We start from the raw sequence: 27,722 nt of genomic DNA on the forward strand, positions 1-27,722 counted from the left end.
GAATCACACTGCCGCCCGGACCCTCCAATGCGGGGAGGGATGCCGTTTAGGGAGCCCACAGCCAAACATAATCATTTTTTTTTTATTGTTAAAAAATAATAATTATCTTGCATTTTTGACGGAAATGTGTAGTTGAGCGTCCCGAGATCCACATTGTCTATCTGAGCACCTTCAGTCCGCTTAATAAGTGTCCTGCACCGGGTGATAGGTGTACTACTTGAATCTTCAGTCTCGCTGCATTAGGGGCCTCCACCGTTGGCCGCGTCACAAAAAGCTCCGTGAATCGTCTGACTAGCACCCCACAAGTTAGTTGGGCGTTTTGGTGGTATTGTGCAAAAACTAGCGCACCAACAACTAACCTGGCTCGCCTCGAAGGTAGTATGGACAAACATACGCCTCAACAAATAAACTGGGGCTAGCATGAATCTATAAGCACCCGAATAAAAAATTGAACGATATTTTAAAAATGTTTTCAATATTGAAACGGGAATCTTGTTTTTTTAAAAAAAAATGACACAATGTAAATTGAATTTTATTATGACAAGTGTCCTTGAATTTGTTTACTTCCATAGTCGCAGCCAGTTCCGGCGCAAGATTATTTAGGCCCTAGGCAAAACTCATTAACCCACCGCCCCCAACCCCCTCCCCCTCTCTCAATTTTTTCGGGCCCCCATACTTATTATATATATATATATATATATATATATATATATATATATATATATATATATATATATATATATATATATTATATTATATATATATATTATACATATATATATATATATATATATATATATATATATATATATATATATACATATATATATATATATATATATATATATATATATATATATATATATATATATATATATATCTATAATAATAGTTTCGCTGCCTGTGTATGTTTGTATCTGACGAGAACGCTCTAGAGAAAACACAAGCAAATTAAGAACATGCATAGAAATTCGAAAAACGAAATATAACGTCGTCACATTTAGCATAGAGTAGAAAATAATCTCAAGCCGGAGAGTGCACACAGTAATATGACGTCATTGATTCTCGAGTAAATATTGAATAAAAAGGCAATTTTGTCTAATCTAAATGGTTTGTGTGAAGAGTTTCTTGCATACAATTCTTCGGGTAGGGGCGAAGCCCCAACCCCGCTTAAGAACGTCTGAGCCCCCCCCCCCCCAACTCAAAAGAAATGTCTTCATCGCTACTCTATAATAAAATTACCGCCTAATTAATGTGTCTAATCTAAAATCTTGCAATTTCTTTAATGCAATTCTCCGGGTAGTGGCTAAACGCGACACCAGTGTTTCTTTCAGACTTTTTCCTCCCTGAAGGGGAGATCTTTTTCTAATCTAAAACGTGTTTAGCGTGCAGTTCTTTTTTCACGCATCTCTTCCGGTAGGGGCGAAGCCCCGCCCAGATTCTTCCTTTAGTTTGTATGATCTACAAATGCGACCAGTGTTTCTTTCAGACTTTTTCCTCCGCGGAGAGGGGTGGGGTACTTGAAATTTTCGGGGGCGGGGGTAGAATTTTCTGGGAGGGGGCGGACACTGGAAAAAGTATATAATTATATTTAGTTGAATGGGACGGTAGAAATGTTTTGGAGTGTGTGTGTGTGTGGGGAAGGGGGGGAAGGGGGCGAAGCCCCCTCCTCCCAAGCAGACTTGCCTGAAAGAAACTCTAAATGCGACTTTTGTCATGAATGAGATTAGGTGCATGGTTTAGGGATATGCCTATGACTATATTTTGTATAAATTAAAGTACCGAGAAAATAGACCAACCTAGAGCCCGTTGTATACTTCCTCAACGGGCCATTTTTCTCGTATATATATATATATATATATATATATATATATATATATATATATATATATATATATATATATATATATATATATATATATATATATATATATATATATATATATATATATATATAAAGTAGCCTGTCACACTAAATTTTAAATTAAACCATTAAACCTATTTCATTGTTATGTATATCCAGACGCGTAGCTAGGGGAGGGCGGGGAGGGCGGCCGCCCCGGGCGCCGACCCTAGGGGGCGCCAAAAGGGGTAGAATTTTTTTTTTTCAAAGTTCATTTTAAGCTGCAGTTTTGAATTATAAACAGTCAAAGTAAAGAAATTTAACGGATGAGAGCCCTTGCATACTAATTTAACTGTTTTCTACCTTGATTGCGTAACTGTAAAAACGTATATCCTTAAGAAATAGTGACCGGAAAAACCGCTTTCTAGCGTTCCTAGGTGGGGGGGGGGGGGGGGGGGGGGGCGCTTTTTCGAAGACTAAAATCGGAAAAATTCACACCGGATTAAGGAATAAATAACCGATATCACTCAGAAAATAAACACATTGAACCAAAGCGTATTTTACGATTGTGTAACAAAAAAAAAAGAGTTAGCGACGTTTAAAATCCACTCTACCATTTTTGTGCAAGATGGTGGGGCACTTTTTCACCAACAAAAATCGCAAGAATTTGTACTAGATCGCTTACTAGATAACTCTTTCAACACTTAGAAAAGAAATCAATTGTATTAACACTTAATGTACGATTTCACTACCCAGTTTTGATAAGTAATAACGCGACTTGTTCTTTGTACGATTCTTACGATTCTCTCAACTTCCTCGTGAGAGATCAGATACTTTTATTTGATTGCATTACATCTTACCTGGATCACTGCATTAAAGAGAAATAAATTTCACGGATTCTTGTATCGCTATCCGATCAGTAAAATAGCAGACTGTCGGAGAGGGTGGTGAAAAGCGACACTCTTTGCCAATATTTTAAGAGAGAAGAAAATTAGTATATTGTACTGATTATTACTTTGTTCAACTTAACTGATAATTTAAAATTGTAATATAAGCCTACAATTATCGAAATTGTTCTAAAGATACGCCTAAAAGTAGACCAAATAAGCTTGCACCTTCTACACCTTAAGCAGTGGTTCTTAACTTTTTGGAATCGCCGAACCCTTCTTAATAGTTGTATCGTCCACACAGACAAAATCCGATCGTGAATCATATAAAGACTGTGCTAAACGAATTAGCACCGCTACAATTTTAATTTTTTTCTGACATTACTAATCATCATTTTTAAAGGATAATGCATCTTAACGGGAATTTTATTGGCGTCCAGTGAAGTTTTAGGGAACGACAATCAGCGTAATTGTTAATTTTTTTCTAGACTGTCGCACACACATACACACACACACACGAATATATATATATATATATATATATATATATATATATATATATATATATATATATATATATATATATATATATATATATATATATATATATATATATATATATATATATATATATATATATATATATATATATATATATATATATATATATATATATATATATATATATATATATGGGGGGGGGGCGGCAAACTGAAAGTTCGCCCCGGGCGCCGGGAGGGGTCGCTACGCCTCTGTGTATATCCACCGTAAGACAAACCACAAAGAGAAAGGCTGACTCTTATTTTTGTTCTTTAATAATCCTCTTATAAAATACCTCATTTATGCCCGACAAAAATTATGATTAGTGTCAAGGAATTGGTTTAAAGGCTTGCCTATATTTGCTACAATTTATCTAGTTTTTTTTCCTCTACTTACAAAACCACTAGTCTATCAAGGCACAAAAAAATTACCTACCTGCATATATCCCACCCCCCCCCCCCCCTATTGCCTTGCGGAGTCTGGCGATAAAGTAGTTCCGCCCATGTAATTAATTTCAATTTTCAAAAACTGCGTCCCCAACTTGCAACACTGGAAGCAACATTGAAGGGGAAAAGGCTAATGTGCAACTTGTATTTTATGTGCGCGGTGTTTTAAAAATCTAACACAAGATATATGTATTTTACAAAAAGGGCTGCGCGGCAGGTTCAAAACTACAGCGCGGCCGTGGTGCCGCTGTAGTCAGGGAACACTGACTGTAAGTGTTAATAGTATTTTTTCAAGGAGACAACTATTGGTACTATTTAGAGAAGCACATATGATGATGACATAGGCTTTGGAAGCCTTAGAGCTACCACTTGAAGCTCATTGCAAAGAACGTCAGCGTCAATATATTTATTAGCGGTATGCATTGACGACGTGTCTTAATTTTTGCAGACAGTACATCCTTTGATATTGGATATAGCATTAAGTTAGCCAAATAAAATATTAGGTTGTTATAGTTGTTGGAACATCTCTTCTAAACACTGTATATCAATATCCAAGATAGTATAGTAGAATTCATATTTGAAACTCTGTTTAGGATCTTGTGGTGCCAACAGTTAGTTTAGTTTGAAAATTTAAATTTTTCCTCGGCTAACGTGAATTCTAATTTAAAGTGAGAGAAAATGAGACTTACAAACCCTATTAAAAATCAAAATTTCACGTGTTTTACAACGTCGCGTCATGCGCTATATATATATATATATATATATATATATATATATATATATATATATATATATATATATATAAAGTAGACTGTCACACTGAATTTTAAATTAAACCACTAAACTTATTTCATTGTAATGTATATCCATGTTAAGACAAACCACACAGAGAAAGGCTGAACCTTATTTCTGTTCTTAAATAATCCTCTTATAAAATACCTCATTTATGCCCGACAAATATATATATATATATATATATATATATATATATATATATATATATATATATATATATATATGTAGGGGCGGGAATATTTTTTGAGGGGAAAGCCTTTTTTTTTCTAGTTCCGCCACTGGTTTTAACTGAAATTTGTAGTACAAAAATGAATACTTTAAACATATTACACATTAGTCGAGCTTTATTTTTACGTTTTCTCTACATTATTAGACATAGAGCCAGTTTAAGTTTTTTATATTAGATTTTGATACATTTTTTATACAAGTGTGTACTTTTAAGTAAGGATATTAGAACAGGTTAGTATTATCATAGTAACATAAATATTCAGCATGATCTATATTTAGGCAACATTTAAATGTAAATTTTGTTGTCTCGTGTTATCAAATTATGTCGATAACCTCAAGTGTTGACAACATTACACGACACATGTAAAAAAAAATTGTTGACAATATCGTGATACTGGTCTAGATGGAAACAATACGATTAAAAATATGCTCAACACAATATACCAACTCACAATATAAAACACTGAAGCTAATTTATTTGTTTAGTTAAGAAGACAGCTTTACAGTCTTATAATAGTGAAGCCACTTGGTGAATGTAGCTAGGCTCCTAGGTTTGTCTCCATCACTTTGAAGGAAAGTTGTTTTTCCATGCATCATGTCAACAACAGCTGATCCAAACACAGTTTTTGTTCCATCTCCTGTAAAGTGACAATAACCAGATGTAAACCATCATCTGGGATTACATGTTTCTTATTGCTTGACTACACTGCCTACCGTGACTTTTTATCATTTTTTATAACGTATCAATAATGGATTCAATATGTCGTTGTTTAGGTGTAAGGCTGACTTATTTGGGTTTATATCTTTACGTGTACCAGTCTTGTTTATATGTGGTTTTTCATAATTGCCTGCAATTTGGGAGGAGGGGGGCGACGACGACTATTGTTTGTGATCGAATAATTCGAATAAAAAAAAACAATATATTTTTTTCAGTGAGTTTAAGTTTTTATGAAAGAAACCAAATTAGTTTAATTTTCTTATTTTAGTGCATTTTAAAATACAACTAAAACAAAGATAAATCACGGGGTATGTAAAACCTGTTAGTTACTTCGCAAAGTAATATATATATATATATATATATATATATATATATATATATATATATATATATATATATATATATATATAAAATATGTTTTCAAGCATATATAAATATACATATATTTTAAATAAGAATGTGATTGTTTTCATTTAAATGTACATACGTGATTACTGTTTGTTTTATACTCTAAAATATGTATCCGAAACCAATTGGTTCTACCTTTTTAACATTGTCTTTACTATCTCCCACGTTCTGATTAAAAACTGTAATCATTTTGTCAATAGGCATAAACCTTTGTTGTAGGAGTTTGTAAACAATACTGTGCTAAAAAGGAAATATTTTATAATTAAAATATTATGTAACTATTTATCATTGCTAAATAAAGTAAAAATAGTTTAACTGGAAAATAGATAATGTTGGTTATTAAAGTTTCTAGATATAAATGCTTCTATTGTTTAATTACAAATTGATGATGTATATGTTTGTAATAATAAACCAGTGCACGCTTTAGGGCAATCAAGATTTACATAAAATTACCTTAGCTAGTAGCGCCTTTAACTTCTGTGTTGTATCGATTACAGTATTTTTACCATCCTCTTGTAATGTAGAAATCAAATCAGAATAATTTTTATTTCTTTAGTCATACTGTCTGTTTTATTTGTGTTGTCTTGTATCTTTTTATTTATTGAGTGCAGGTTATTTTCACATTCCTTTATTTCTAAAGAAAGTTTCTCTAGTGCTTTGTTTGTCTTGTTTTCGTTTTCTTTTAAAGTTTCAATTTCTTTATTCAGTTCCTTTACTTTATTATCTTGTTCACTTATTTGTTTTCTAAGGTTTTTTAAATTATGTTTTTCTTTCTTAGTTGACTGCTCCATGCAGTGGCGGAACTAGAAAAAATGGGCCACCCCGCAAAAATTGTTTTAGGCCCCCCATATATATATATATATATATATATATATATATATATATATACATATATATATATATACATATATATATATATATATATATATATATATATATATATATATATATATATATATATATATATATATATATATATATATATATATATATATATATATATACAAACAAAAAATATGAGCATAGGATACTCGTATCTGGCCTGATCGGGTTTTGAAAAAAAAGTGTCTGTTTTTTTGTCAATTAAAAAAATTATCACATCATCTCATGTGTGTACATCATCTCATGTGTGTGAGTGCATTAGTCTGTTTTGAAAATAGGTTTCATTTTAAGTCAGCCGTATTAATTTTTCACTACGAGTCTGTCAAAAGAATAAGAAATATCAAAGCTTTGTGTAAGAAATGGTTTCTCGTGTTATGTTTATTTTTATGTTTATTTTTTATTTTTATTATTAACTTTTAATAAATTTCCTTTTTATACTATGTCATTCTTTAGTATGTATTAAAACAAAAATAATTGCGAGAAGGAATTGCGTTTTAATTGTTTAGTACAAATCTATTTACAGTCAAAAATGAAAGTAAATTAAAGTTTTTTAACTATAAAAAATTGATTACGGTTGGCTGTGGGCCCCTAAACGGCGTGCCCCCCCCCCCCCCCCCCGCATTGCGGGGTCTGGCGGCACTGTAGTTCCGCCCCTGGCTCCATATTTATGTTATGGTCATCTTGTTCTTTTTGAAACTTATCTCGTCATCGTTTTATTTCTGATATATTATCTTGAATATTTTGTTGCGTGTCTTGAAGAGAAGATAAAGTTGTTTCAATCTGTTGTATTCTGCTTGCCATATCTGTTTTTAATAGAACACTCCTTTTATGATTTATTTAATCATTCCTATAATACGCCTTAAATAAACATTCGTTATAAAAATTTCAAAGTATAAAAAATATGATCTTACATATATTTTCTAATTTAACTTTTTGTTAATATTCGAGTATTCACCAACTAAACGATATTTATCTTAACGCAAATAATAAAATGATAAGATATGATTACCTCTGTGTATTTTAATCGGTATATACAAATTCTTACTTAAACCATAATCTTAGAATAGATACGAAAGCCTACACATATTATTTGAAATTTCGAACAGATATTTTTTTACCGGACCATTGTTCAACCCGCCCTTTTGATTCTGCTGTATCATGTTGTGTTCTGGTTTCTTGGGTGAATTGAGGTGGACGTGGTTCATTGTCATCTAAACCATTGTTATCTTGTTCTAAATGAAATAGATTATATTTACTTATACTTCCACATTCCACACATAAAGTTCATTTATTAGAGATGGATCTCTATATTTGTTTTATTTTAAAAAGTCAATTTTTTTAAATTTTAGCCCATATTTTTTAATGTATTTATTTAAAAAAAAAAAAACATAAAAAACGTTTGAATTACAAGAGTTTATAAAATAATGCATTAATATTTTCTTTAAATATATAAAAAGACACTACTATTTAAAGAAAAGCGTGGTTCACTATTATCTATTGTATACTTTTACTAATACTTAGGGATAGACCCACACTATTCTTTACAGTTATTTAGATAGTAGCTACTTATTATATAATAGACTTCGGTACGCGTTATACGTGAGTTAAAGGACTATATATTTTAATGTTATACTTGTTTCCGAAAAAGATTTTTGTAAAATAGTTATTAGTCAAAACGCAGTGTGCTTTACTACACGTTGAACGATATTAGTGACAAAGCAAAGAAATTACTAAATAGCTAAATTCCGACTCATTTAAAATACCAATACCGTTTTCAAAACCGAATTATGTACACTTTTAGCCAACCAAATTAAATACACACAATAATTAAGAGACTTGAATAATTATGTTAAAAACCCGGCAGTTCAATGGTTTGTTTGTTGATTTAAAAAAAAAATTCGATTAGTTTTGGCCGAGAAAATTATACACATTTCATAGCGTACGTCTTGATAAATAGATCTTTCGATCTCAATCAAATATGAATGAAATAGTTCATTTCTTCCTATTCAAAAATTGGTAGATGACACCATTAGCTATGTGTATTTTCCGTAGTTTAAACATGTAACATGTGACGTCGTTGTTTTTTGCGTTCTTGTCACAACTATAAACACCTTTTTTGGTTGCATAATCAAAAATGTGTTTCTACATTCGAATATGCTTTTTTTAATTTCCTTCTTTAAATACATTTAGCTGATACATTTAAAAAATCTAACATATTATTTTAAAACAAAAGTCTCAATCGTTAAGTTCTCTATAAATCGCTGAACATACTGATCTCATAGCCTCAAAAATGTTGCAGAGAGAGAGAGAGAGAGAGCTAGATAAAGAGAGAGAGAGAGAGAGAGAGAGAGAGAGAGGGAGAGAGGGGAGAGAGAGATTGGCTTTTGTATATAAGGATTTAAATAAGAATATTCTCTCCTCTTATGTTTGTGTATTACATAAAACTATTTTTTAAATACGATTTTTCATGCCTTTTTTCAGGAATAAAAAATTTGCATGAAAACTTTTTAATAACAAGCTCTTATGTAACAAGAAAAAAATGATTTATAAAAATATATAATACTACACTACTATTTTAAAAACATACTTAACATTTCTGACGACACATCCAACAAGGCAGTGGTGACTGAGTCGAGTTCTTGCTGTAACTCAATGTAGGTCATGCACGGTAGGCTATTTTTTGATCTTGTAGCCAAGTATTACTTTTCTTCACAACCTGGTTTTTAATTTAAAACAAGTATATTTGTATACCTGTATAATCTGGGGTAGGTAAAAGAGTCAAGACATGTTCACCTCTCCCTCTACCGCCCCCCCCCCCCCCATTATCACTAGCCAGAATTCTTGTAACGATGACTTAGACAATCCATATAGCTTTTTATTCTTTATTTATATGAGCTTTTTGTATGCACGAAATTACAGTTTAACTTACATTTTTCATAGCTTCAATAACAGGTTCCACAATTCGAATCTGTTCTTGTAAATATTTCATGTGATTAGTGACTTGTCTGATTTGAATTCTCGTACGCATCTATGGAAAACACAGCTAGCTTAAGTAAGATACTCTCTAATGTGTGTTCATTCAGATAAGTATTTGGCAAGTGACATTTAGGAAATCGGATAAGAGAAAAAATATTATGGAGGGTAGCCGGCTATTCTTACCAGATACTATGGCACTATTAGTTGATTTGCACCGCCTTACAATATTTCATTACCTACAAACTAAATGATTAAAGTTGGCAGTGAGAAAAATCTAACCGTTATTTCTTACAAAATTGGATTGCATTCATGTTACACATAGAGATAAGACGAACAGACAGATGTTGTCGGTAATAAAAAAAATGTAAAATCTCAATTCTTTTTTATTCAGAAAAGATAAGTTACTTTGCTTTAACATAAGATTAAAGTAGAAAGTAATTTAGTGATAGATTCTGCAGGACTAAAGTAACAATTGTAATAGTTAGAATTCAAAATACAGTATGATATTTTGCTACCGATGTAATTCAATACATATAGGGAATAATCATTATTCAATTTAAAATCTTTACCTTTCTAACAAAGTTACATTTTGACCATTGACCTTGATAATAAAAATAAACTGTGTCAGTTTTATCATTAATTATTAGCTAGTCACACCACCATGTATATAGATATCTGAACGAAGTATAAACGCTCACACGACTCCAGTCATTAAGATCTAAATCACGCAAATATTATCCGATCACACATTAGTTAGTGAACGAAAAACGTATAACAAATCAACCGTCATCGTAGGATAATCTCGATATAAAACGACGTCATACGAGCACTGAGAAGACTTGTGGTTGTAGCCACCACACGGTATCCACACAAATGATGATGCTCATTAGGATTTAGTTTTCTTCTGCATTGAATATTCTATCATAAACTCTCATTCATTTGTTTTCTCGATAGAAATTATTTAAAAGTGAACTCTTCATGATTTGATTATAACTGAACTTTTACTGGACTTATTCATGTTCCTAACCTAATTCTAGACCTAACACAAAATCTAACCAAAAAGTCTATATGCATATATTAAGAAATATATGGTAGATACATATAATACATATGCAGGTCTATATATTAGTACATATGTAATGAAATTAAACAGTATATTATGTTACCTTTTTAATTCAGTGTGTTGTTGCAATAAAAACAATAGCAGTCACAGTTATGTCCCTTGAGTTGTTGTGTACCTTGTACTGAGGTTTCAACGTAATTTATAATAGCGGAATTTCCCGTTTATTACTTTCAGTTTCACGAGCAGGATATAAGCTGTGGAATAGTGTAAGAAAGTTATACCTACACGTCAAAAGAATACCAGAAGTCAAGATTAAAGTAAGTGTGATCAGATGATTTAGAGATTATACATGTATCTTAATTTAGTAATAAAACCTGTATTCAATTGTGGATCATATAATGTGTCGTTTACTTTGAATTTTTCGAATACAATTAGTACCTATTTTAAGATATGTTAAAGATGGAGGAACATGATTATATAATCAGATATTAGTTTCTTCGACATAAAACAATTTGAATGACCTACTAAATACAAAGATTCGTGGTTGTTACCTGGATAAAATATTTTAGTTGGCGGCAAAAAAACAGATCTAGCAGCCTACGACTCTTGTATTGCTGGCCATGTTTATTAATAGAATTTTTTTTTTCATAAAAGCTGATTTTCCCGATGGACACATTTATTTTCATTTGTTGGATGTAAATGTAAAGAGTGCAATTTCATGCGATAAGAAAAATAATAATATTCAAAATTTATAGCAGAATAACGTGATAAATAAACACATATTAAAAGTCTATCAATAAATTTGCTTGCTATTTAGCCATGTTAAAAATGTAAATTATATGTGATTTTTTAAAATTATCTTATTGTAAATATTTTGTTTTTCTTAATTGGTTTACAGTTTTCTGATTTTTCAAGTTAATTAGTTTACATCTCGACCAAATCTTTTAATTATTTTGTTAGATGCGACCCAGGATTCACCTTGAACTTGTTACACGACACAAGAAATATTTGGAAGAAAAGATACAAGTTCTGGAACCTGTCTTGGAAGTTATGAAAAACGTAAACGATTAATCATATTGTTATTTGTTCACAAATTATAAATAGTGCAATAACTTATGTAGAACAAAGTAGTTAAGGAATAATTTTAAAAGAAGAATATTTAAGGTTTACACAGAATATTGGAAAATGTTTTTTTATATACAAGGCTGTAGAAAAAAGTCAGACTTGGATAGAAGATAAAAATGACAACCCGCCTCTCACGTACATCGACCTTTGCCAAGAACTAGAGGAAGCTACATTGAGTTTGTTGAATGCGTCTACATCTATCATAAGTAAAGCTTTTTTTTAAAAATTGTAATAATGTTTACTTGAAGATCTATGAAACAAAATACCGTAGTTCCAGCTACAGAAAATTATACAAATAACAAAGAATACATATTCGACTATTTCAATATGTAACAAAACATTATTTTGTTCATTTACATCACCAAGATGATAATAAAGACTACGTAGATGTCGAGGGATATACGCCATCATTATCTCAGTCAACACCACAGACTACAGCAGCAGAAAAACGTGACCATAATGAATCAAAACATCAAGTCACTAAACACGTTCAATCAACAGCGGGTATGGAATATTTAGAAACTAAAACAACTAAATCTTAAGATGTAAACATATATGTCTCAGCTTCATTAAAAATAAAGCATTTATGATTTACTAAACACAATTAATACTTAGAATAATTTCATTAGTTTATCATGTATTACTATAGAAATATTGAGTCGCCTTGAGCAGATAGAGACAGCCATATCTTCTCTACAAGACGTCAGTCGACTTGAGCAGATAGAGACAGCTATATCTTCTCTACAAGACGTCAGTCGACTTGAGCAGATAGAGACAGCCATATCTTCTCTACAAGATGTCAATGACAAGTCTACAGATGACATATCAGAAATAAAACAATGGAGAGACAACTTTGTAACAGAACAGAGCGACATGGGGGTAAACATTGAACAACTGACTAAAAAACAAAAACAGAATTTTAAAAATCTCAGAAAACAAATGAATGAACAGGATAACAAAGTAAAAGAGCTGAACAAAGAAACTGAAAGTTTAAGAGAACAAGAATTCATGTCAAACAAAACACTAGAGAAACTGTCTCTAAATATGAAAGAACATGAAAACAACTTACACAAGATAAATAAAGAGTTACAATTTCACACGGATAAAACAGACAGTAAAACACAAGAAATTAAAAGACTTTCTGATGAGATTGTTTCTTTAGAAGAGGATTATAATAAAACCATGGCAAATGTATCAACCAAATTTGAGAAGTTACAGTTAAAGGTAAACATTAAGATTGCTAATTAATTGGGTATACGTTTGCTGACAAGTTTATATACTACACATTTTATAAACAAGGTGTACCTTTAATTAAAAATCAGTTTATTAATTTTTATAACAGTAAGACCATTGATTCTAGAACTATATTTAGAGCACGTTTTTAATTCTGCAATTTAATATTAAAAAGTAGTCAAATTTGTAATAATCCATTAAAATCATTGGCCATTTAGCACAATGTGATGTGCAAACTCCTTCAACAAAGATTGATGCCATTTGACAGACTGATTCAAATCTTTAACCAGAACTTGGAAACTAGAGAAGAAAGAATAAATAAGGTCTGTTTGTAAATATCTAATTACTATATAATCTGTAGCATAGGGCATTAGTTGTCTAATTATTTTCAGACAAATGAATGACATTTGTTAATTAAGTGGTATCTAATGTTAGTATAAAAAACAAGTTAGTGCTATAAAAATCAATTTATCTAATTACACTTTGCTATTCTAAAGTGAGTGGACCTATTGTATCACTTACGCTGTTATGTGATAACTTTATTCATTAAATTTATACTATAATTTATTTTAATTCAGCTAGAAACTATGGAAAATGTTATATCAAAGTTGACGATGGATTTCAATGTAATCGGTAAGTTTCTTCTGGAAAAAATAATCTTACATCATGATATAAGTTAATTATTCAATCTATATTATCTCTATCTAGATGTAAATATAAAACTTTATTGTAGAATATCGATGCAAACTCCATACTTTCCTATTTTAGTTTACGAGCCTCTTTAATATTAAACATAATACCATGTATAAGTTTGAGCGATTTTCGTTAGCCAAACAGAGCATAATATAGAAAAATGATTCGAACATTTCACTCACCCATGATGGTACCAGCCACTAGACCCGTGGGTTTCGCCATACATTTGTTTCTCACCTGATGCATTAAAAACCAGGTAAATCTGTTACAGTAGGAGGTGAATATAGCTACAGTTTTTTTATAATGTTAACTAAAACTTCAGCTCTTTAAGTTTCTGCTACTAAAACAGTGTGTTCTAGTACCAAGATTTCAATTTTCAAAATATTTTGTTGTAATTTTTCTTCACGGCAATATTATCATTCAATTGGTTCTGGTCGTTTTTGTGTTAATAAACTTGCCATATTTATTTTTACAATCTTCTGATGTATTACGGCTTTTAATACTAATCGTTTGCATGTATAATGAAAAAAAAAACAACGGATATCATATATCTTGAGGACGGTACTAAACTAATAGTTTCAATACGCAGGAGACGATTAACTAACACTACAAAAATTGTCGGGGTACTAACTAATCATTTCAATAAGTGCTGTTATAGACGATTGTATAAAAATAATCCACAAGTCTTTATTTGTTGAGACATTGTTTGTCTTCTATTTTTATTTTGTACTTACATGTCATAAATCATGCACTTTCACTAGGACATGTTACACACTTATGGCAAGCATTGGTGGAATTAAACATGTAAATAATACAAATGTTTTCCAATCAACAGAGTCACGTGTATGTAACAGATATGCTTGTCATGTGGAGCTTGCTCAACCAACACCTGTCAGTTATGTAAAAATTATTTTAAAATTTCGTGAAGTTCGTGAATATAACGGTAAACACTTTAATCAAACAACAGGAACATTTGTATCACCACATGATGGTTTATATCTTGTCTGTGTCAGTCTACATGAATCGGGAGATAAAAATATTCAAGTTGGTGTGTGGGCTGGAGGCAGGTGGTGTACGTTAATAGCAGTGAAATGTGCCAACACTAGCGCTGCTGGGTCAGTGGTTGTTGACATGAAGAAAGGTCAAGAACTTTACTTTCAAGTGGTGGAAGCAGATAAAAAGGCAGCTTTATCCTGGCTCAGTAGCTTTACTATCGTCAGTTTATAGAAGTACAAAACAAAACATGGTGGATGGTAAATTCTCAAAAAATAAAACATGTAACCACCGTGTTAAACACACGCTAACAACTTACTATGTGTGTAGAATACTTGTCTACACAAAACTAATGATTTCATGTTATTTGTTTAGCCGTCAGTACACATGTCAAACTGATTTTATGTGATCGCCAATTAATATGTTCTACTTGACTACAATATACATATACGAAAGCTATAATTTTACATCTTTTAACGCTTCTGTAAGAGAGCTTTGCGTGAACCATTTAATTTGTTTGCGTTTCGTATGTTAAAAATAAAACATATTATTTTGTATTAAATATGAAGTTGAAACCTGCATTTTTGAGACAAATCTAATGAACAATTTTAAAGACGAATGTTTAAATAAGTTCACAAGACAACAATATGAGTCTGATAGTTTAATATAATAATTAATTTTATGCATTTGTAAATATATTGGAATGTGATTAAATGTAAAAACATATTAGATCTAATACATTACCGCTTTTCTTGATTGTGTTTTTAGTCGGTAGCATTGTATTTGTAAATGAACACCTACCCAAACACACACACCGCACATACAAAAATAGGCCATTCGTTTATATAAATAAAAGATAAGCATATATATATTCAAATAACTATGTTCTCATTCAAATTATGCAGCTAGACATATTACCTGAGTTTGATTAGTGATAAGTAATCGTTACTTCATTCATTTAAGTTAGGGTTTAGTAGATGAGGTGGTGGCTACGCTTGATTAAACACAGCTACACTCAAGTATGTTTTTACACATTTCAAGTTTTTAAAGAAATTTTCTACACGAAAGCTAACGACGACAGTTTACATGAAGTGACACAACACACATTATCTCTCGTGACGGTTAAGGAAACATTTACATCTTTACCTGACCATTGATGAGATAACCAAACTCCACAAGACAGAGAATGACATTTACCTCATTTTAACTGGCTGAACATGACCTACAACTATAAATTTAACTGAGCTTGTTATATATTTTTCTCTCCCTGATATGCACACAAACCCCTAGTACTGCATTAGTCACATGAGAGCTATGAAATTATAGGTTATGACCATTAAACAGGCAGACATTAATGTAATTAATGAAGTGGTTTCAACAGGTCATAAGTAAGAGATCAGATGTTGTAAGTGAGACCCATCAACCCACGTATTTACTTAAGTCTATGTGTCTACAAAACTTTCTAATACGTGTGTAATTGTTTATTAGATTTCCAGGTTTGTAATCGTAAAGTCAACATGAATGATGTCTGCCCATACGTCTTTGTGAGCTAAACCAGGACATGTGTGTGATGTTGTTGATTTCCTCATACGTGAATACAAGTACTCACATGTATGCTAGCGAAAAATTACAAACACACACACATGAACACATACGTACAAGCACACGTATTCGTGCACTCGAAAACATCAATTGCACGCTGCTAAAGGATTTCAGGTATAAACGTTCTTGAAAACAGCTCCGCGCTAGTAAATGTGCCAACATTTTGAGGCATCTTACATTTTCATGCGTAAACATGGTACTGATATGTTTAGATTTTGACTTGTGTGTTATGTGGGGTAAGTTACAATAACTTGTATTTTATAACCGATAACATCAAACGTTTATATATTAACAAGCATGTATTCAACACGACTTTTTTTTCCAAACATACACTATTAGTTGTAGGATATGGCACGCATAAACAAAAGACTGATGAAAAATAAACGAAAATAGTTATATAACGATACCAACCTATTTATTAATAATCCTTCATGTGTAGAAAAAAATATTCTAGCAACAGGATTCATATACTTTCAATAATTTTACACCACAAAATGAAATAATATCAAGTCTTTGCTACGATCAGCCTTCGCTATGTTATGTTCAGTCTTCTGAAATGAGGTTCTATTGTCTGATAAAGTAAGGTACATGTCATCTATTGTCTGGTGTAGTAAAGTACATGTCATTAAGTGACTGCTGAAGTTATGTACATGTCATCTAAGGTCTAGTGAATTGCAGTACATGTCATTTATTGTGGAGTAAAGTGAGGCACATGTCAGATATGGTCTCTTGAAATGAAGTACATGAGAGAAATAAAGTTTAACTACAAATAAAACAGTAGGTGTACGTTTAAAAATATAATATATTTCACGATATAGGCCCAACACATTTTGCGTTAAAAGCTGCAAGACTTGAATTAATAAAAATAAATGGAAAGTTGTTTACAAAGGAACGTATCGAGATATTTCAGACGCCTTAGATTAGTGTATTGGTTACGTCCCTTATTCTTGTATTGTGTTGATGTTTTCTTTGAACCCACTAGCATCTTTAAAACTATTAGTTTAATACCGCCCTCGTCAAAATTCTGAACGCGACTAAATAATTAATCTCCATATTGTTTTAAACGGTTGTAAATGAAATTATGAAAAGTACGAAAATTGGAAGTCACAAATACTAAACGAAATACATGTTTAACTATTAAGTAGCGGTAAGTACTACTATGTTTAGTGAATTTTAATAAAGTTTTATTCTGTTTAGAGATACAGTTTAGCATTAAACGTAAAAGTACTAAGTGCATTAAAGTGATCTAAATGATTGCCTAAAAGTCAAAATAGTAAATGCATCCCTTAAGTAAGCTTGTAAGTCGGCTTGTATCCAATAAAAATACGTTTAGTAAAACCAGTCAATTGCTTTACATTTGTTTTAATAGTTTAATTTTTTGATACAACATGTGTTATTGTTTTGCCATTAAAGTCCATAAATGGCGATGGATGTGATGTACCATTAGGAGGGAGGACGATTATATTGCAACGAAAGCTATGGATTTCAATCGACACTGAAAAACAAAAGTTGGGCAGCCGAGGAGATCACGGAGAAGAACCATAGAAGTTCTGCTTCTGCTGAGTTGTTAAATTATTGTTGTCCTGTTGCTTTTTTCGGCTACAAAGTTGTCTCTCCATTGTTTCTTTTCTAATATGTCATCTTTAGTCTTTTGTTTCATTATTTAAAGAGAAACTATAGCTTTCTCTATATTTTTCACTCAAATCTGATACACGTTTATAACTCACATGAGTTCGATTTAGATCATTGTGTATAAAACAAAAAAAAATATATGTAAATGTGACGTACCTGTGTGAAGGAATGACTTAAATGACTTTGTGGTTCTACTCTACATGTAAGTAATAGATAGGCTAAATACATGTTCATTTTAAAGTAACATCTGCCTGTAAGTAACAAATAGGCTAAATACATGTCCATTTTAAAGTAACATCTGCCTGAAAGTAATAGATAGGCTAAATGAATCTTCATTTTAAAGTAACATCTGCATGTGACTTATAAAGTGGCACTTTAAAGTTATTCTAAACGCATGTGACTCCAAATGGGATACCGATACTTAAATACATATGACTGTAAAAGTGATGACCTACACACATATTTAAACTGCCACAAGATAATATCTCGTGAAGGACGGTTTCTGCACTCATCTCGCTCTTTTTTATCCACCCCCACCCCACCCCCACGTTATTCTAGGTTTCAAACACTAAAAATAAGTGTATTGAACATATCAATGTTCAATTTTCTTTTAATTTTGTTTACATTAAACTATATGGATCTCGTAATTTGGAAAATGAATTGATAGTTAAATCATTAAGGTTAGACACAGAATCTCATACTGACAGCACATAAACCAAACGACCAAACAAAAAATTTAAAATAAAATATATACTAATTTGAATTCTTATGTTGTCTACCACGTTATAGTCTAAAGGTTGATATTGTTTAATTTCCCTAACATTCGACATGTACTTAGCTTGTTTTCTGAAACATTAAAGTATTTTTGCTAAAATGTGTTATCAGACTGTTGTACATGAAATAAAACAGAATGCAGGAAAACCCCGTGTTATATTTTTAGTAAAAAGGAAATAAGATTGGTGTCGTAGAGGAAACCAGTCGCTGTAATATTATTTAATGGGTGTATGACCTAACTGGCACATGACTTCACTGCACAGCTTTCCATTTTATCTGCCCAAATGACATGTAGCGCTTACATATAAATATGTAATTTACTACGTTGCAATTATGTTACACATTTATCCATTTATCTTACCTGTAACGTGTAAACATTCAAGTTCATCTGTAACCGACTGTAACCGACTGTTCAATGCATCAAACTGTTCTAGCAAAAATCTGAAAAGTGTCTCGGGTGAGTGGTACTGAGACATCTGATTAAAATTTATGGATATCTAAACCAAGAGTTTAAAATAATCTATATGATGCCTCTGGACTAACACAGCATACTTTTTATGCCTAAAAATTATTAAATTATAAGTTGATTTATTAAAAAACGTTCAATAGTAACGATGTAAAAATATATTGACAATATTGGGGAAGTTAGAGAACAATAGAAGTGTTATCGTGTAAAGTAGCACAAAAAAATTATGAATTATTTCAGGTAATTTCACAATTACTACTCAAGTAGTGCAGCGATTAATGCTGATAACAGTGAAATTCCTTTTTTAAAATCTATGTTCGCTTATCATTGCTTACGTTGAACATTGTGCGGTAATGTTTTTAATTTAAAAACAAAACATTTAGAAAAAATTCTTGATGAAAAATAGTTTTAATATTTATACAGACGGTAAGTGATACAAATTATTGCAGTAAATTATCTATTTTGTTTGAGGGCCTACGTTAAGCTTATCATAGTTCCTTTCCTTGTTGTCCGTTTCATGGCTGTACATTTTGTATTTGGTATTTCCAGATTTCTGTGGACTTCTGCTAGTGAAACTGAAACAGACTAACGGGAAATCCCGATATTATCTGTGTTTACACGTAGGAATTCTGTCTAGAAATCAACAGGAAATTGTTTTATTTACTGCTTGAAAATTAACTTTTTACAAAATTTATATATTTTTTTAAAATTGTAAGTATTATTTTAAATATAATTTGTGTGATATGAATATCTGTGTCTCAGTTTATTTAATTCACACAAAAAAAAACAATACTGCTTTGAGTATAAATGCAGATCTCTTACTCACCAAAAACATAAGACACTACATAAATATTAACTGTATAAACAATTAAAATGTCCATCACACCGACAGATCTGGTACATCATAAGCACATTAAGTTTATCAACTCGATCTGTATATCTATATTTTTATTTCGACACTCTCCTATTTTGGTGTGTTTAACTAAATATTTTATTAACTAGTGACTAATTTAGAACTACCAGCAGGGCGTTTTTATTTAGAACTCTAAACTATGTGTCTATGTCAGTCAGTTAATCTACAGCGATATAATAAAATAACTAATGTGATATTTTTTACTAAAATGGGTACACGTGGAAGTCATATGACAAAATAGGAGTATATTAAAATAAAAAAAATTCATATATAAATATATATATATATATATATATATATATATATATATATATATATATATATATATATGTATATATATATATATATGTATATATATATATGTATATATATATGTATATATATATATATATATATATATATATATATATATATATATATATATATATATATATACCTTAAATAATATAACGTGCTAACTACCTGGACATATGTGTTCTAATTATTTATCTTTTGTTATATATTTCACTTTTTGTCACTATGATACCTTGGCTAAATCTCTAATCACTAATTTTTCTGTATAAAATAAATGTAATAAATCTCAACAGGAAAAGTAAAATGCGCTCCAGAATTCAGCTCAGACATGTTACAGAATTCAAGAAATATTTGGAAGAACAGATGAAATTGATAGAACCTCTCATTTGGGTTCTGCAAAACGTAAGCGATGAATTTAAAAAAAAATCTGTACTTACAACAAGCTATATAATGGAATAACGTACTCCATTGCTAAAAATATGCATTTGCTCTATTTGATCAGGCAGTAGAAAAAAGCAAGATTTGGATAGAAGATAAAAATGACAACCCGTCTATCACCTACAGCGAGCTATGCCAGGAACTTGATTCAGCGACCACGGCAATGTTGGGTGCAGCGTTACACATTATAAGTAAATGATTCGACAACAATAAGATAAAATTATGTTTACAACATTTATGTACTTGATCACCTACAGTGTGAACAAGTAGAACTCATAATTTTTTGCTTACTTTTCTATCAGAATCTACGGTGTTCTAAGTGATTTACATGCCTTATAATTTATTATTTGAAATCCAATGTCTGCTGCAATCACCCACTCACACACGTAAATATGAATGCAATACAATAACGTGTCATTAATTAACAAGAATTAAACCACAAAGTGAAATATGAAAGTTTTAAATTATGATAATATTCATTTATAAAAGTTGAAAATAAAGAGACTTTAGATGTCAAGTTAGCAACGCCATCTTTCTCTCAGTCTACACCACAAACTACAGCAACAGAAAAACGTGACCGAACTAAATCAACAAATCAAGTCACTAAACAAGGGCAACAAACAGACGGTAGAATCTATTTTTTAACGTCGTGGAAAAACATTGAATATATTAGTGTATCTTTAAAAATATTTCTCTAAGAACTCGAATTTAAGAATGAATACAATATAATTAAATTTTCGATTAACTTTAAATTATTATGCAACAGAAATAGTGAGTCGACTTGAGCAGATAGAGACAGCCATATCTTCTCTACAAGACGTCAGTCGACTTGAGCAGATAGAGACAGCCATATCTTCTTTACAAGACTCAGTCGACTTGAGCAGATAGAGACAGCCATATCTTCTCTACAAGACGTCTGTCGACTTGAGCAGATAGAGACAGCCATATCTTCTCTACAAGACGTCAGTCGACTTGAGCAGATAGAGACAGCCATATCTTCTCTACAAGACGTCAGTCGACTTGAGCAGATAGAGACAGCCATATCTTCTCTACAAGACGTCAGTCGACTTGAGCAGATAGAGACAGCCTTATCTTCTCTACAAGACGCCAATGACAAGTCTACAAATGACATATCAGAAATAAAACAATGGAGAGACAACTTTGTAACAGAACAGTGACATGGGGGTAAACATTGAACAACTGACTAAAATACAAAAACAGAATTTTAAAATCATTAGAAAACAAATGAACGAGCATGATAACAAAGTAAAGGATCTGAACAAAGAAAATAAAAGTTTAAAAGAAAAAGAAACCAGTTCAAACAAAACACTAGAGAAACTGTCTCTAGGTATGAAAGAATATGAAAAAAACTTACACGAAATAACTAAAGAGATGCAAAATCACACAGATAAAACAGTAAGTATAACACAAGAAATAAAAAGCTATTCTGATGTAATTGTTGCTTTACAAGAGGATTATAATAAAACCATGGCAAATGTATCAACCAAATTTGAGAAGTTACAATTAAAGGTAAACATTAAGATTGCTAATTAATTGGGTTTACATTTGCCGACAAGTGTATATACTACTCATTTTATAAAGAAGTTGTACATTAAATTAAGTCATTTTATTAATGTTTTCAACAGTAAGACCATTGATTCTAAAACTATACTTAAAGAAGTTTTTATTGCTGCAATTTAATTTCCAAAAAAAATTTAAACTTGTAGTAATCCAATAAAATTATCGGCCATTTAGCACAACCTGATGTACCAACTTCTACAGCAAAAATTGATGCATATTGACAGATTGTTTCAAATATTTAACCAGAACTTAGAAACTAGAGAAGAAAGATCAAAGAAGGTATGTTTGTAAATATATAATTACTGTATAGTCTGTAGCATTGCGCATTAATTATCTAGTTATTTTTAGACCATTGAATGAAAATTGGTAATTAAGTGATATCTAATGTTAGTTTAAAAAAAAAGATAGTGCTATAAAAATCAGTTTATCTAATTATAATTTGCTATTGTAAAGTGAGTGGACCAATTGTATGATTTACGCAGCTATGTGATAATTTTATTCATATAATTTACACTTTATTTTTATTCAGCTGGAAACTATGGAAAATGTTATGTCAAAGTTGACGATGGATTTCAATGTAATCGGTAAATTTCTTTTGGAAAATATTAATCTTACATCATGATATAATTTAATTGGTCAATCTATATTATCACTATATAGATGTAAATATGAAACTTGGATCTGGTCGTTTTTTTTGTTAATAGAATTACCATATTTAATTTTACAATCTTCTGATGTATTACGGCTTTTAATACTAATCGTTTGCATATATAATGAAAAATCAACGGATATCATGTCTTGAGGACGGTGCCCTGTCAAAACGGCCCGGAACAAATCGGCCCCGTCAAAACGGCCCCGTTAATATGACCCCGTCAAATCGACCCCCGACAAAACGACCCAGTCAAAAAAGCCACGTCAAAAGGGCCCCTACGTATTGGCTCCCGTCAAATGGGCTCCCGTTACATTGACTCGCGACATATAGGCTCCCGACAAATGAGCTCCCGACATTTAGGCTCCCGACAAATGGACTCCCGACATATTGTCTCCCGGCAAATAGGCTCAGGACATATTGGCTCCCGACAAAGCGGCTCCCGACATATTGGCTCCCGACATAAGGGCTCACGACAAATGGGCTCACGACAAATGGGCTCCCGACAAATGGGCTCATGACATGTTGGCTACCGACAAATGGGCTCCCAACATATTGGCTCCCGAAAAATGGTCTCCCAACATATCGGCTACCGACAAAATGACTCCCGACAAATTGGCTACAGACAAATGAATTGTATGACCACTATTGGCAGAAAAGTGACCATTTTGTCCTACCTCCACTAGCACTATAACCTCTTTTAAATGTCTGAATGAAATTGCTTTTTCATGAAAAAACATCAATTCACAAACAAATCAAGCCCTTAACAGCTAAAATCCACCAATTCTAAAACTTTGATTAAGTTTATTTTACAACAGTAAACGTCTGTTGCTTAAAAGCGAGCACAGAAGTGAAAATAAATAATATACAAGATGTTTACAGGATAACTGCACTTTGTTTTGATAACTTACAAGCATACAGCTTGTTGGACCCCTCTCCCCACACACTGAGTTGGAACAGCCTATCACCGACTCATTTATGGAAGTCATAGATAGATGACCCTTAAATTAAAACATAATATTTCTTAAAAAAGATAAACTAATATAAAAACAAGGCCTGCCGAACAAGAGATGCAAACGTTGTATTACTTAAGAGTGTTGGATAAGCTAACTCTAAAGAATATTGATGAAGGGGTCTCACTGGCAGGTGTCATATTCAATGAGACCGCTTTGCCGGAAGACTTAGTCTCTACAGAAACGGTATTGTCAGTGGTCCTTTTGTCTGGAGCCAAATTGACAGGAGCCTTTTTGTCGTGAGCCAAAATGACTGGGGCCTATTTGTCGGGAGACGTAATCACGGGGGCCGTTTTTGACGGGGCTCTTATGTCGGGGCCGATTTGTCGGGGTCGTTTTGACGGGGCCGTTTTGTCAATGGCCGTTTTGACGCCGCACGCTTGAGGAAGGTACTAAACTAATAGTTTCAATACGCAGGAAACGATTAACTAACACTACAAAAAATGATCGTTTCAATCAGTGCTGTTATAGAGAATGGTGTAAAAATAATCCACAACTCTCTATATGTAGATCAATGGTTTGTTGTCTATTTTTATTTTGTACTTACATGTCGTAAGTCATGCACTCTCACTTGCACATGTTTCATATTCATAGCATGCATTGGTAGAAATTAAATATGTATATCATATATATGTTTCCCAATCAACAGAGTCACGTGTATGTAAGAGATATGCTTGCATTGCACAGCTTGCTAATCCCACACTTGTTAGTGATAGATCAATTATTTCAACATTTAGTGAAGTACGTGAATACAACGGTCAACATTTTAACCAAACAACAGGAAAATTTGTATCACCACATGATGGTTTATATCTTGTCTGTGTAACTCTACATGAATGTGGCCATAAACTCATTGGAGTTACTGTGATGGCTGGCGGCAGGTTGTGTGCAGTTATAGATGTTAAATCTAATAGAACTAGCGCTGCCGGGTCAGTGGTTGTCGACATGAAGAAAGGGGAAGAACTTTTCTTTAAAGTGTATGCAGCAGATCCAGGCGCAATGTTATCCAGCTTCAGTAGTTTTACTATCGTTAGTTTATAGATGAACATCATCAAACATGGTGGTTGGGAAATTATTTTTAAAAAAATACGAATGTATAAAAACTAAATTTGTAAACTCACATTACTAAACTTCTAAGTGATTAGACTTCAGGTCAACTAATGGTCTATGTTTACCATACACATTTCTAACCAGTCCAATCAACATGTGTGTATCTTATTAGACTACTCTCTACTTACCTATTTAACTTTGAACACAATATGATAACTCTGGCTTAATGCGGATAACTTAAATTACGTTTTATCTTTGTATCAATAAGTATCGTTCACCTGAAACAGAAACCAAACATGAAATATTATGTACAGTGATTTATTAAAAGTATCATTTACTCTGCTCATATACTTACTACCTTTTGGTTTGTTGTTACTTTTTTCCTTAATTTTTATTTTATTATCAAAATCCAATATAAATATGCCTTCAATGTTTCAAATATAAAGAAACAAGAGAATATGAGAAAAATAAGAGGAGGTGTAACGAATAATGTAGTACAGTTCGGGAAGGAAGAAATGATACAAGTTATACGACTGTAATTAGAATGTATTAGAAAAATATTTTCAAAACCTTGAATAAAAAGAACATAGATCTAGTAAGAATGTGCATCTGCCAAATATACAGAGTTGCGTATTAGGTTAAAAAAGATAAAATAAAGAATATAATTTTAGCTTCATGCCCGTCCGCCTTATTTGTTAGCTGTTTTCCCTAACATGGGTTACAGCAATGATAGTTAGACAACACAATTTTATAGTGTGGCTTTTATTTTTAAACTAAATTTTCAGATTGGAGGTGAAGAAAAAAATTTCCGAAAATAAAAGTGGTGGGTGGATAAATAATTGTAAAGGACAAAATGTCGTAGTAAAATGCAAGACCATTTGCAAATTTTAAATAATGAGGGGGTGTGGAAGGGAAATGTCTTTACAGGGGGGGGGGTGGATCGGTCTGCTGCTTATCGTATTGTGCTGAGTGAGGTGTCGCTTAAAGATATCTGATACTGGTCTACATGTAAACAATTTTTTTTTTCGCCTCAGACATATAATTTACATCGTCAGTTTGCCCTGCGTGTTCGCTTTAGTATTACAGTTTTCATTATCGGCTTGTGAGGAGTGATACAGATTTACAATAGTAATATGTCTTTCTTGCTTGCAGCATGCTTTCATTGATTTAAGATGGTTTACTTATACATCAGTAGCATACGCAGGGGGGGGGGGGGAGCAGGGGGAGCGGCCGCTCCCCCTCTGGCCATTTTCATCAAAGTGGCGCCTTTTTGGAAACTTTTTTAACTCAAAGTTTTAAACAATGATATTTGTTAAAAAATATTTTTGGTCGGCACATCTATGTAAATCACAAGATTTATTTCATTCAGCAATTAAGCATTATTGTACTAGTCTAGTAGTGTCTACGTTTACAACACGTCAGCTGCATCAGTTTGCCATTTTAAAAGTAACCATTACGATGCATTGCAATGTTTAAAAAACCTCTACGGTAGTACCACTTAGCAAGAGGGATGTTAAGTTTAGGGCAACTGTATAATGTATTTGCTTACGAATAATTGAATTAGAAAATGTTATATATATAAAACTTCACACATAATTACGTTATATATACAGTTTGAATCGTGTGATTATTTTTTAAAATATTACAACACAGAAACAAATACAACTGATGTGGCACCTCTATTTAAATTTACTTATGAGCTAACTGCGTAGTGGTGGGGAAATTTTGACAAGTTCAACAACGTCATCACGATGAAGTAGTAGTATTCTTACAGCTTGGGCGATAGTGATTACGATTACAGATTATATGAAACAGTTACAACTCCCCTCCCCCATGGACCTTTCTGTAAAAACAATATTGTCATAATACCACTGCTACATATTTAAATCTATTTCTAAAATATATATTTGTGTAATATATATTTGTGTAATATATATGTATGTTTAGAACAGTCATCTAAAAACTGGCGCTATGTTCACTCTGAGTTGGTTATCCCCACCCCACACACACACACACCTCACAACCACAATTATGTAGAGCGACGTTAATGTCACACCTAGGTATACACTGGGTTGGATAAAGTGAACGGACCGTGGTGAATGAAGTTGAACCCCCCCCCCCCCAACCCACCCCGAACTTATCTGTTAAGTACATGTAGAAAAAAGCGTAATGATGTACCAAAGTACCATGCCGCCAGAAAATTAGCTTTTTAAACGTAAAACTCTGTGAATATAGTTTTTGCAATTACCAGTAAGAAGGTGTGTGATCAATACAGTGATCAAACCCATACCAATCCATATGTTAAAAAATGATCTTTAAAGAACTCAAAGAAGCAATAGTTAATTAAAATTATATGATCTGAACTAAAAGACAGATATTTAGTTAAATGTGGGCTTTTTATTCCGAATGTTTTTCTATTATATCGAAAAGCATGGTTTTATACCAACTCTGATTTTAAAAACTTTCCTTATGCTGTAATA

General features: G+C 31.9%; 1 protein-coding gene across 1 annotated transcript; it reads left to right on the forward strand.

The window, feature by feature from the left end:
• The first annotated feature begins 11,021 nt into the window (after positions 1–11,021).
• Positions 11,022–25,266, forward strand: LOC131947385 (putative leucine-rich repeat-containing protein DDB_G0290503). The gene is made up of 8 exons (XM_059308594.1): positions 11,022–11,103; positions 11,747–11,845; positions 11,991–12,117; positions 12,278–12,415; positions 12,561–13,135; positions 13,363–13,467; positions 23,060–23,114; positions 24,842–25,266. The coding sequence occupies exons 2-8, from the start codon at positions 11,747–11,749 to the stop codon at positions 25,231–25,233; spliced, it is 1,491 nt and encodes a 496-aa protein (XP_059164577.1). The 5' UTR covers positions 11,022–11,103; the 3' UTR covers positions 25,234–25,266.
• Positions 25,267–27,722: the final 2,456 nt, after the last annotated feature.

Source organism: Physella acuta, unplaced genomic scaffold (genome assembly GCF_028476545.2).
Source record: "Physella acuta isolate Inbredline_101_S28 unplaced genomic scaffold, ASM2847654v3 ptg000592l, whole genome shotgun sequence".
Taxonomy (NCBI): domain Eukaryota; kingdom Metazoa; phylum Mollusca; class Gastropoda; family Physidae; genus Physella; species Physella acuta.

What these genes read in the sequence shown, in the direction of transcription:
- LOC131947385 (XM_059308594.1), top strand. Translation starts at nt 11,747, where the DNA reads ATGCGACCCAGGATTCACCTTGAACTTGTTACACGACACAAGAAATAT. An exon ending in ACACGTTCAATCAACAGCGG is followed by an intron (nt 12,416 to 12,560) that starts GTATGGAATATT and finishes GTATTACTATAG; the next exon opens with AAATATTGAGTCGCCTTGAG. An exon ending in TTGAGAAGTTACAGTTAAAG is followed by an intron (nt 13,136 to 13,362) that starts GTAAACATTAAG and finishes TTGGCCATTTAG; the next exon opens with CACAATGTGATGTGCAAACT.